The sequence below is a fragment of the Pteropus medius genome, unplaced genomic scaffold (genome assembly GCF_902729225.1).
Source record: "Pteropus medius unplaced genomic scaffold, Ma_sr-lr_union100, whole genome shotgun sequence".
NCBI lineage: Eukaryota > Metazoa > Chordata > Mammalia > Chiroptera > Pteropodidae > Pteropus > Pteropus medius.
Window position 1 is genome coordinate 607,164 of NW_024346771.1, and position 12,486 is coordinate 619,649.

General features: G+C 35.0%; 1 protein-coding gene across 6 annotated transcripts in view; it reads right to left on the minus strand.

Moving 5' to 3' along the window:
* ATR (ATR checkpoint kinase) overlaps positions 1–12,486 on the minus strand; it is a 136,248-nt gene that overhangs the window by 117,353 nt on the left and 6,409 nt on the right. For 5 of the 6 annotated variants that reach the window (XR_005655772.1, XM_039876468.1, XM_039876469.1 and 2 more), the window contains exons 2-3: positions 2,181–2,272; positions 744–893 (exon numbers count right to left, since the gene is read on the minus strand). Coding sequence is in view for 5 of the 6 variants with exons in the window: in XM_039876468.1 (XP_039732402.1) it covers positions 744–893; positions 2,181–2,272 (242 nt within the window). In the remaining variant the exon portion in view is untranslated. The remainder of the gene's footprint in view (positions 1–743; positions 894–2,180; positions 2,273–12,486) is intronic. The other variant, XM_039876472.1, reaches the window with a different exon arrangement.

Genomic DNA, 12,486 nt, shown 5'->3' on the forward strand with positions numbered 1-12,486 from the left:
CAGTAGTGATCAGAAAAGGCTTTTTGGAGGACATGCTATCAAAGTTGAGTGTTGAAATTTAAACAAGAAAGTTCAAAATACTCTGTGTATTGTGTGTATGTGTGTATATACATATACATATGAATATATACATATATATTTCTTTTAAAAAATGTTTGCTTTACATCTTTAGGAGGAAGCCAATAAAAGGACAAAAGCAGTGTGAACAATAAGGATAAAGCCTAGAATAAAACTTCAACATCTGGAACAGAATTCAGCAAATTCATTCTTAAAGGGTCAAGTAGGTAATATTTTAGGCTCAAAAGCCATATGGTCTCCATGTCAACTACTCAATGTTGCCTTTGCAGTAGTTACAAACAATAAGTAAATGAATGACCAAGGCTGTGTCAGGATCAAACTTTGTTTACAAAAACAGGGAGCCAGCCTGTGAGCCATTGTTTGCTAATGCCTGATCTAGAAAAAGGGATTACCAAAACCAGAAAAAAAAAAAAACAAAAAACTGTTAAAGTGTTCAATGGAAAATAAACAAATTAGATTACTTCCGATCCATTCTGGGTACCTCATTCATAACAGAAGAAAAAAATAAGAATGCACAAAATAAAATTAACCATTACCATGTGGCTCCCACAATTTATAGAAAATTTTACCAAAATGTCTCTTAATTTTTATGTTATACTTCAGAAGAGAAGGCGGCAGATTTCATAAAATAGATGGCAAGTGAATGTACAAACAGCAGGACTTACCAATACAACTGGCTTTGGCCTCATTTTGCCCATGGCTTCCATTCACATTTACAAACATGAGTGGGGAGGACTTCATGATATGCTGGATGAAATCAAGCAACATCACAGAGGTTGGCTGAGAGTCAGTTTTCTTTACAAGTTCTAGAGCAACTAAAAAATAAAAAATTCATTTTAAAGAGTTGTGACAAATTCAACGACAGTTCTTTTGTTAAGAAACTAGATTTTGGTGACCATAATTATGTCTAGCTCATATTAAATTGATGGGGCTAAACCCTACAATCCTACCCTTCTAATTTTAAATGTTTAATAATCATGCTCATTCATCTATTATACATCTATTCACCAAACATGTACTATAGGACTACATATGTCTGGCACTATGCTAAAATCCAAGAATTAAATAAAATAAATTTCACGATCAGGTGTCAGACAAACTAATAATTATAATACAATACACTGATTGCACTAATCCAGAATAAAGGAAACAAGTGTGTGGGAAGGTGTTGTGAAGGAGTTGATTCCTAAATGAAGAAGAGCTGGACAAGCAGAGGGGGCTAGTGGTCTAAACCAGGGGTGCCCAACCCCAGGGCCGCAGACCAGTACCAGTCTGTGGCCTGTTAAGAACTGGGCTGCACAGCAGGAAGTGAGTGGCGGGCGAGTGAGTGAAGCTTCATTTGTATTTGCAGCTGCTCCCCAGAGCTACCATCACTGCCTCAGTTCCACCTCAGATCTTCAGGCATTATTCTCACAGGAGCACTGGTCCCTGGTATCAAAAAGGTTAGGGACCGCTGGTCTAAATAGGAGCACCACATGAAAACATATCTTGCAAGCATTCATTAGTTCTTTATTATTTTTCAGCAACTCATAATTTTACCGATTGAAAAAGAAACAATAAATATCACAAGTCATAAAATCTGTGCCAAATGTGGAATCAAATTTATAAACCATGAGCCAAATGGCACTCTGTATTACCCTTTGAATGTGTTTTTAACAGTTATGACAGATATGACATCATCTTGCCAAGTTTGTAGTTTGTCTTTTAGATTGCCACAGACAGGAAACACAAAAAGAGTTGACTCAACAACTCACAAAGTCACCAATTCTTATTTAAAGAGTTTTTATGACATTTGTTATTTCTCAACCACTGGCATAAGACCTAGCTACGATGGAACTGGCCAAATATTTTTTTATCTATATTATCTTTTATCAAAGAACCATAGTAAGCAGCAGAAAATCTAGATAACAAATAGAAAAACATCATTACTTTAAAAGCCTAATGCACATTATGTAACAACTAGTACTGTAAATAACTTTCCTGTAAATAATAACTACATAAATACTAACTCTATAAAACATGGAGAAAATGGTTGCATAATGTTGTATATATGGAAAACAATTTAATTTATAAAGTTTATATAAGAAATAATTATGTCTTACCAACATTTACATCTGTTAGTATTCGGTCAATAAATTGACAAAGAATTTGTCTTGGCTTCTGTACAACTGTATTATAGTCCTCTGGACTGGCACTAAAATACAAATAAAAAGTTTTTAACCCTTAAAGGGAGTTGCAACTTCATTTGTAAAGAATTCTCTAAAGTTGAACTTATCTAATGTGTTTAGTTTTGATGTTGACATTCAGTTTCTTCGGTTTAAAAATGAACAGAAAATCTAAATACGTGTTACCAATTTATAAGGGAAAAAAAGAACATGCTAAATGACACAACAGATGATCTGCAAAACCTTGTCTTGCCTGCCCAAAATGGTAGCAACATGTAGTTGGTATTGAGCACTTAAGCTGTGGTTAGTCCAAATTGATATAAATTTGTATAAATATAAAATACACATTGACTTTGAATATTCAGTATGAAAAAGTATAACTCATTAATAATTTTATATTAATTACATGTTGAAATGTTATCTGCATATATCATTGAGTTAAATAAATATATTAAAATTAATTTCACCTATTTCATTTTATTTTTTATACTGTGACAATTAGAAAACCTTAAATTACATATGTGGCTTGCATTATATTTCTGAGTAGTGTTGATCTACACTTTTAAAAATCTATATAACACAGTTTCTTCAACAAATAAATCCCAAGGGAGAGAGGAGTCAGATAACTAACTTAAGAGCCATATTAACCAATTACAATGTATGACCCTAAGTTGAATTCTGGTGCAAAATAGTTAGAAAACAATATAAGACAATTGGGAAAATTTGAACACAGACTAGACATTTGATGTCATTAAGAAATTATTATTTTTAGGTGTGACAATGGTTGTTTTATGTTTCAAAAGTCTTCATCCATTAGACATAAATACTAATATTTATGGATGAAATGATATCTGGAATTAGTTTCAAAGTAATCTGAATTGAGAGGAAGAGGGTCATGAATTGATAATTGTTAGGTGATGAGTACATGGGAAATCAATATAACATCTTTTTTTGTATGTTCAAAATTTTCACAATAAAAATTAAATAAAGTGTTAAGAAAAAATATACATATTGCATCTTAAGGCCACTCAAAAAAAATAATATTAAGACATGATACAATAATTTAAAAAAAGAGTGATATCCTAGAATCCTGAATGAATTCAACTTAAACTTCATGATTTGGTGTAAACCACCACAGAAAAGAATGTAAGAATACAGTAAGAAGTCTATTCCATCATATAGGATAAGGAATAATACAGTTATTCATGTAATCAACAAACATTTTTGAGCACCTATTATACACCAGGCAAAATACCAGAAGCTACTGCTGGGAAGTGAAAAACATAGATTACTGGGGGAGACTGATAAGTCAACTTAGCCCTGCATCCAGGGTGGATTGTTAAGATTATTCATCAAAAGGAAGTATAGCTCTGGGGAGAAAAACAAAATCAGTTTTAGAAATACCAAGTCAAAGGTTTCAAGGGAACAATTAAGTGAGATGTCCAAAGGATTGTTGGAATTACAGTTCTAGACCTCAAAAAATATCTATCCTAAAGATACAGATTCAGTTATCATTATACAATAATACCTATCAAACAAGGCTAGCCATTGTCTGTATTACTTCATTTTTCACAAGCAATAAAAAAATAGGGATATTAAACCTTAATTTGTATACAAGGAGACTGGCATTTATAGAGATTATATAATCTGCCACTACCAGAGCTAGGTGTAGTGGAAGCCTTAGATATGAATGCAAATGAAATAAGTAATAAAACAAAGAGATAATCCTAAATTTAGGTTAAAGAAGCCAAGAAAGAGAAAGGAAAAGAGAGCCAGAGAAACAGAAAAGAAAAACCATAACAGGCATGTTCTAGAAATCAAGGTTAGAATTTCAAGGAGAGAGATATCAATAGGAGCAAATAAAATCCATTTGTTAAAATGTCCTTTGAATTTTTTTTATTATACTCCACATAATATACTTCACATTTTAACTATTTTACAGTGTATAGTTCCATGGCATTAAGTACATCACAGTATTCTACAACAATCACCACCATCCCTCTCCAGAACTTTTCATCTTTCCAAACTGAAATTATACTTATAAACAATAACTCCCCGTTTCTTCCTAACCCTTGGCAACTACCATTCCACTTTCTGTCTCGATGAATTTGACTACTTGTATCACATAAATTGAATCTTACATTTGCCCTTTTGTGAATGACTTATTTTACTTAGCATAATGTCTTCACAGTTCATCCATATCGTAGCATGTGTCAGAATTTCTATTATATTTATATCTTATTTTGTACATTCATCCTTCCATGGACTCCTGGGTTACTCTACCTTTTGGCTATCATGAATAATGCTCCTATGAACATGGGTATGCAAATATCTGCTCCAGTCTCTTTCAATTCTTGTGGGTGTATACCTAGATGAACTGCAGGATCATTTGGTATTGTGCTTAATTTTTTGAGACACTCACATTCCATTTTGCACAATGACTGCACGATTTTACATCCTCGCCAGCAATGCACAAGGGTTCCAATTTCTCCTGTCTCATCAACACTTGTTATTTTCTGCTTTTTTAATAGTGGCCAGCCTCATGGATGTGAAGTGGTATCTCACTGTGGTTTTGATTTGCATTTCCCTAATGATTAGTGATAAAGAACATCTTTTCATGTGCTTTTCAAGTGACCAACCTGTATTCTTCTTTAGAGAAAATGACTATTCAAGTCCTTTCCCCATTCTTAAATCAGGTTGTTGGCTTGTTTTGTTGTTGCTGAGTCGTAGTTCTACACATATTCTAAATATATGATATAGCCTTATCAGATATATGACTCACAGTTTCTCTCATTTTATACATTATTTTTTCATTCTCTTGATATTGTTTCTTCAGGCACAAAAGTTTTTAAATTTGATGAAATCTAGTTTATCTATTTTTTTTCTCTCGTTGTGCTTTCGGTGTAAAATCCAAGAAATCACTGCCAAATCTAGTATCATAAAGGCTTCCCCCATGTTCTCGTCTAAGAATTTTTCTTATAGTTTTAGCTATTATATTTAGATGTTTGATTCATTTTGGGTCAGTATTTTTTTAATGTCCTTAGGATTTTAAAGTTTTAGTGTACAGTTAAAGGCAGAAGCCAGATTGCAAAGGGTTGAAAAGCAAATCAAATATGAATATTGAGACTAGCATGCTCTTTCTAAAGCTTGATCATGAAATGAAGAATCCAGGTTAGTGGTAGGCAAAGGAATATACGGGGTCACAAGGATTTTTTTTCCTTGAGCAATTGATACTTGAGACTTGGCTTTCTTTCCTGGGACTCTGTACAAGTCAAAAGATAATCCTTGTACAGGAGGGGTGCCTCTTGTATTAATATAGGAGGAAAGGATGAGTATAGATGCTAATAAATTTAAAAAATTCAAAAAGCGAATAAAACAAAACAAGATCCCCTGCTTCAAGGAACTCAGATTAGTTGCTGGGGAGAGAGGAAGTATGCACACTAATAATTATAACTGCGTATCAAATAGGAAATAACTAACTTTGCCTAGAGGATTCACAGAAGGACATACGTAAATAATTAGCTCAGTCCACTACTTATACTGACAAAACAGCTAAAGATGAGTAGGTAAGTTGTTTATTCATACATTTCATATAGGTAACAATTTATAACTTCTATACATTATCGAAAAATGTACATATATTTTCCCACTTATTACCTCAAATAATGTTAAAAGAAAAAACAAGATTGTTTTCTTGATTATTTAACCACAAAGTCCAATCCTAATTGATTACATACAGGATCCATGGCACTTAGTGCTAATAAGTGCCATGAAGTAACTGATCCTGGTACACAGCAGAGAGTCAAAAAGACATTTGTTGAATGAAGGAATGGTTCTTAGAATTTTCCTGAATCGTGTGGTTCCTTAATCCTTAATGTATAACCTTCTGGACCTATGGAGTATTTGCTTATTCTCTGCCACTAGACCCTAAGCTCTTAGAGATGGGAAACTGTTTTATTTCTCCATGTACCTCCCACAGCACTTAGAATTGCACCTTGCTTGACCAAACAAACACTACTAGTTTACTGAAATTAACATATATTTACAAACAATGTAAACCCTAGGTATACAGTATCAATGAACAAGTAGTTACATTTGTAGGTAAAAACAAAAAAAAAAAAAAAATTGGTGCTATATTATTTAAACCAGCACTGGCAAACAGATATATAATGCAAGCTACATGGGTAACCTTAAATTTTCTAGTAGGCACATTAAGAATGTAAAAAGAAAGCAGTATGGCTTTCAAGTCTCTCCCCTTGAAGTTATAAGTTGAACAGTTATAATTCAACAAAGAATTCTCTGCTCAACATACAAACACGTCTCAGGACATCTGAAGTTGGGTGTGTGTATCTGAGAGAACAGCAAAGCCAGGTTGGGGAGGAAGAAGGATAAAGACAGATATCACTTGAAGACCCAAGCACACAGAGGCCCCAGCGGACACTACAGTAGTGAAGGGCTGGGGTGCAGCCCCCACTGGGCAGACCAGAACAGAGGGGCAGGGACAGCATAGGTGGCACACACTGAGGTTGGGCACAAAGTCAGGGTCAGAGAAATGATGCAAAAAATTGCAGCACTACAAAGCCCGCCAACATAAACAAAGGATTTAGCATAGGGAATCGGCCCTCTCCACTCCTGTGGCCCACTGGGCAGCAAAATCCTCTCTGAGTAAAGTTCTCTCTTGACAGATTGGGAAAGGGCTAAAAAAAGACTTTCTAGCCTAAATGGTCTGTACTCATTGAGGATAAATCCACAAAGAAGAGCAGAACCGCAGATTCTCGATTCTCGGGAACTTGCTGTCTCCCCACCCATTGTGGTGCAGCCTAGTAGAAGCGGCTGGATCAACTCAGAGTAGCCCTGCATCAGCTTCTAGTTACAGTACAGCAGCACCAGAAACACATGAAACTCGCAGCTCACCCCTTCCAACTGATGGCAGTGGTGCCATGAGACCCAGACAACCACGTCATAAAGGAGATGCCCACTTCCTAGAGAATACAAAAGGTTTTCTACAGCCGAGGGGACACTGTTCCACAGAGATCCCGGAATACCCAGCAGTGCACGTAAAGGAAAATAAAAACTTGGACTTCAGCACCACCTACCAGAAAACAAAAGAAAGACCTTTACTTATCAACTACATTCTTTTAAAAAGTGGTTTTCATTTCAACAAATACCCAGGCAGAGAAATAATCCGTCAAACACCATGAACAACCAAGGTAATAAGGTAGCTCAGAAAAAAAATAAAAATGTCCAGAAAGTAGAGTTAAAGACATGGAAATATATGATTTAAATGACAAAAATGTCAAAAAACTCAACAGGATATAAGAAAACTCAGAAATTCAACAAACTCAGATATAAAAATCAATGAACAAAAAGAGTACATCACTAAAAAGATTGAAACTATAAAAAAGAACCAAACAAATTCTGGAGCTGAAGAACTCAATAAAATAGATTAAGAATGAAATAGCGAGCTTAGGAAATAGAGCTGACCAGATGGAGAAAAAAGTTACTGACATAGAAGATGGAAATCTAGAAATGACTGAGGTGGAAAAAGAAAGAATTGAGAGGGGAAAAAAAACCTCTATGATAAATATTGGACTTCATTAGAAAGAGTAATATAAGAATAATGGGTATACCAGAAGGTAAAAAGCAGGAAAAGGGAACAGAGAACCTATTCAGATAATTGATGAAAACTTCCCACACTTTTGGGAAGAACTGGATCCTCGAATAGAAGCAGCTAAAAGAACATCTAACTATCTCAATCCAAAAGGCTTTATCCAAGGTGCATTATATTAAAAGAGTAAAAAAAATAAGGACAAAGTAAGAATGCTCAAGGCAGCCAGGGAAAATAAACAGTACCTGTAAAGAAAACATCATTAGATTATCACCGTATTTTTCAGCAGAAACCCTATAAGCTAGGAGTGAATCAAATACTCAAATCATTGAAAAAGAGAAACCACCAGCCAAGAATAATATATCCAGTAAAGTTATCCTTTAGGTGTTAAGGAGAAATAAAGACTTTTCCAGACATACAGAAGCTGAAGGAATTTACCACTGCAAGAATTGCATTACAGGAAATACTGAATGGTGTTCTTCTACCTAAACAAAAAAACAAAAGGATACAAAACTATGAGCAAGATGACTAACAGAAAGAAGGGGGAAATTTCAATTCTTGGTCAGAACAAGATATCAAACACCTAAATAGAACGCAAAAGGTAACGTAGGTAAAAAAAAAATTTTTTCTTAAAAAAACACAAGAGCTACTGTAATGCGGAAATGAACTCACAGCATAAAAAGGGGTAATCTGTGACAACAAAAACATAAAAGGAGTGAGGTTAAAGGACTGAACTTGCACAGACAGAGAAAAGGTACAATGAGAACAAAAAGGACTACCATATATATGAAACTTTCTTTTACATAAACCTAATGGTAACGACAAAAAAAATCTGGAACACATAACGTAAATAAAAAGAAAACAGAGGGAAAAAGTCATAGAATATCACCAAACTAAAACAGCAGACAACACAAGGGAAAAGAAACAACGGAGACACAGAGCTACTAGAACACAAAAGATAAAATGGCTACAGAAAATCCTCATAGATCAATAATCACCCTAAATGTAAAAGGGCTGAAAACTCACCAATAAAAAGGCACAGAGTAGTGCGCTGGATCAAAAAACAAAATCTAACTATATGCTGCCTTCAGGAGACATATCACAATCACAAGGACAAACAGAGACTCACAGTGAAGGGGTGAAAATGATACACCAAGCAAATGGCATCCAGAGAAAAGTGGGAACAGCTGTACTTACATCTGACAAAATAAATTTCAAGACAAAAAAGGTAAGAGACAAAAATGAACATTTTATAATGACAAAGGAGACAATACATAAAGAAGACCTAACACTTATCAATATATAGGCACCCAACGTGAGAGCGCCAAAATATATAAAGCAACTACTAACAGAACTAGAGAAACTGACAAAAACACAATTATATTAGGGAACCTAAATTTCCTATTGACAGCTATAGATAGATCATCCAAATAGAAAATCAAAAAAGGAATATCAGTCCTAAAATGAGACATTAGACCAAATGGACAAAATCGGTATTTACAGAGGTTTTCATCCCAGAACACTAGAATATACATTCCTCTTGAGCACACAACGAACATTCTTAAAAACAGACCACATACTCGGACGCAAAACTAGCCTTAACAAATTTAAGAAGATTGAAACCGAGGCAAGCTAGAGAGCCTTGGGACCTCCCCTCCCCTCCAGGATAAGGCTCTGTAATTTTTCCTTTGTCCTTTATTCAACCAGCAAGGGGAGATAAGCCAAAACTGGTCATTTCCAGCTGAGAGGCCATCTTAGTTGACACTTGACCCTTGGCTAATTATAATATCATTATAATGTTATCTGCATTAAAAATAATATTGTCAGCTCCCAACGTGCACCTGACAATATGATGGTTCCAGAGACACCAAATAAGAAAGAAATGTGAGGAAATTTAGCTCCCTGCCTACTGGGAGGAGACAACAAAGCTACATCAGTACTATGTCTCTGAGCCCTGCCTTCAAGGAAAACAAAAGCCCATAATCCAGACATCAGCAGTGCAACTTACTCTTTGAGTTTGCCTACACTTTCTCTTAAATGTGTACTTTCACTTTAATAAATTGTGTTATGCTGCTTGTTGATCGTCTTGCCCTTGAATTCTTTCTCCTGGCATAAGAACCTGGTCACTGGAGCTTCGGGTCAAGTCATCTCTTGGACTTCTATCCCAGTCCAGCTCTCCAGCATCAAAACCATACCAAACATATTCTCTAACCACAGTGCTTTACCATTGGAAATCAATTACAAAAAGAAAGTGAGAAAAACCACAAATATGTAGAGATTTAAAAAAAAGCTACTAAACAATGGCTGGATCAAAGAAGAAATAAAAAATCGAAAGTCACATAAAAACAAATAAGAATGATAATGCACGATACCAAAACTTGGGGGATACAGCAAAACCAGTAATTAGAGGGAAGTTTGTATTATTACAGGCCTACCTCAAGAAACAAAAAAAATTTTCAAATAAATAATCTTTCACCTTAAAGAATTAGAAAAATAAGAGCAAACAAAGCCCAATAAAAGGAAGGATATAATAAAAAATTGAGCAGAATTAAACAAAATAGAGAACAAAAAGACAATAGAAATAAATTAATGCAATAAAAAGCTGGGGTTTTTTTAAAGATGAATAAAACTGGCGAACCTTTGGCTAGAGTCCTAAGGAAAAAAGAGAAAAGACTCAAACAAAATCAGAAATGAAAGAGAAGTTACAACAGATACCACAAAGATACAAAGGACTATACAAGAATACTATGAAAGGCTATCGGCCACCAAATTCAAAAATCTAGAAGAAATGGACAAGTTCTTAGAAATATGTAACCTTCCAAGACTGAATCATGAAGAACTGGAAAATCTAAATAGACCAATCAACAACGTCATCAAAAACCTCCCAAAAAGTAAAAATCCAGGACAAGGTGGCTTCACTAGTGATTTCTACCAAACATTCAAAGAAGATTTAATACCTGTCCTTCTCAAATTCTTCCAAAAAATCTGAAGAAGAGGCAATACTTCCTAATTCATTTTATGAGGTCAATGTTACCCTGTTACCAAAACTTGGCAAAGACAACACAAATAAAGAAAATTACAGACCAATAGCTTTGATGAATATAGATGCAAAAATCGTAAACAAAATACTAGCACATGGAATACAACAACACATTAAAAAGATAATCCATCACAATCTAGTAGAGTTCATTCCAGGGACACAAGGATGATTCAACATATGTAAATTGATCAATGCGATATACCACATTAACAAAATAAAGAACAAAAATCATGTGATCACATCAATAGATGCAGAAAAAGCATGTGACAACATAGAACATCCATTTATGACTGAAATGCTCAATAGAATTGATACAGAAGGAAAGTATCCCAATATAATAAAGGTCATACATGACAAACCTTCAGCTAATATCATACTGAATGATGAAAAACTGAAAGCTTTTCCTCTAAGATGAGGAACAACCAAGGATGCCCATTCTCACCACTGTTATTCAACATAGTACTGGACTTTCTAGCTAGGGCAACCAGGCAAGAGAAAGAAAAAAATGGCATCTAAATTGGGAATGAAGAAGTTAAACTGTCACTTTTTGCAGATGACATAATTCCTTATATAAACCCTAAAGACTCCACCAAAAATACTATTAGAAACAATAAACAAATACAGTAAAGTTGCAGGATACAAAACCAATGCACACAAATCCATTGCACTCCTATATAGAGCAATGAAATTTCAGAAAAAGAAATGAAAACAACAATTTTTTGCAATTGCAACAAAAAGAATAAAATACCTAGGAATAAACTTAAAGCATGTAAAGGACCAATACACTGAAAATTATAAGACATTATTAAAATAAACTGAAGAAGGCACAAAGAAATGAAAGGGTATTCTGTGTTCATGGATTACAAGAAGCCATAGTTAAAATGGCCATATTACCCAAAGCAATATAGATTTAATGCAACCCCATCAAAATCTCAATGGCATTTTTTTAAAGAAATAAAACAAAAAATCATCAGATTTGTATGGAAGCACAAAAGACCCCGAATTGCCAAAGCAATCCTGAGGGAAAAGAACAAGGCCAGAGATATCACACTCCCTTGACTTTGAGGCAGGATAGTTAGCCTGGGGAAGACACTCCTCACTCCATGGGGCTCTGGAATTCTTCCTCAGTCCCTTACTCAGCTCCCCAAGATGCGGCTCTGGAATTTCTCCCCTGTCCCTTACTAAGCCATCTCCCTGTTTGATTTCAAGCCTGAGACTCCAGCACTAGAAACAAGCCAAGGCCAGGAGACCAGATAGATGGCCTTGGGCTGTCTCCTCCCCTCCAGGTAGCAAGATAAAGCAGGCCAGATAGTCTTGGGACATCCTCAATCCCCCACAAAACAAAAGCCTGTAATTCGGACAGCTTGAGGCAGATTCTCCAGCTGCCTGCACTGTTAAATGTTTACTTTTGCTTTAATAAAACCTGTGCTTTCCTGCTTGCTGTTTGTCATGTCCTTGAATTCTTTCTGGCACAAAACAAGAACCTGGTGCCAGAGTTCCTGGGTTGGGTCCCTCTTTAGATTTCTGTCCTGTTGAGCACTCCAGTAACAACTTCAAATTATACTACAATGTGACAATAATCAAAACAACATGGC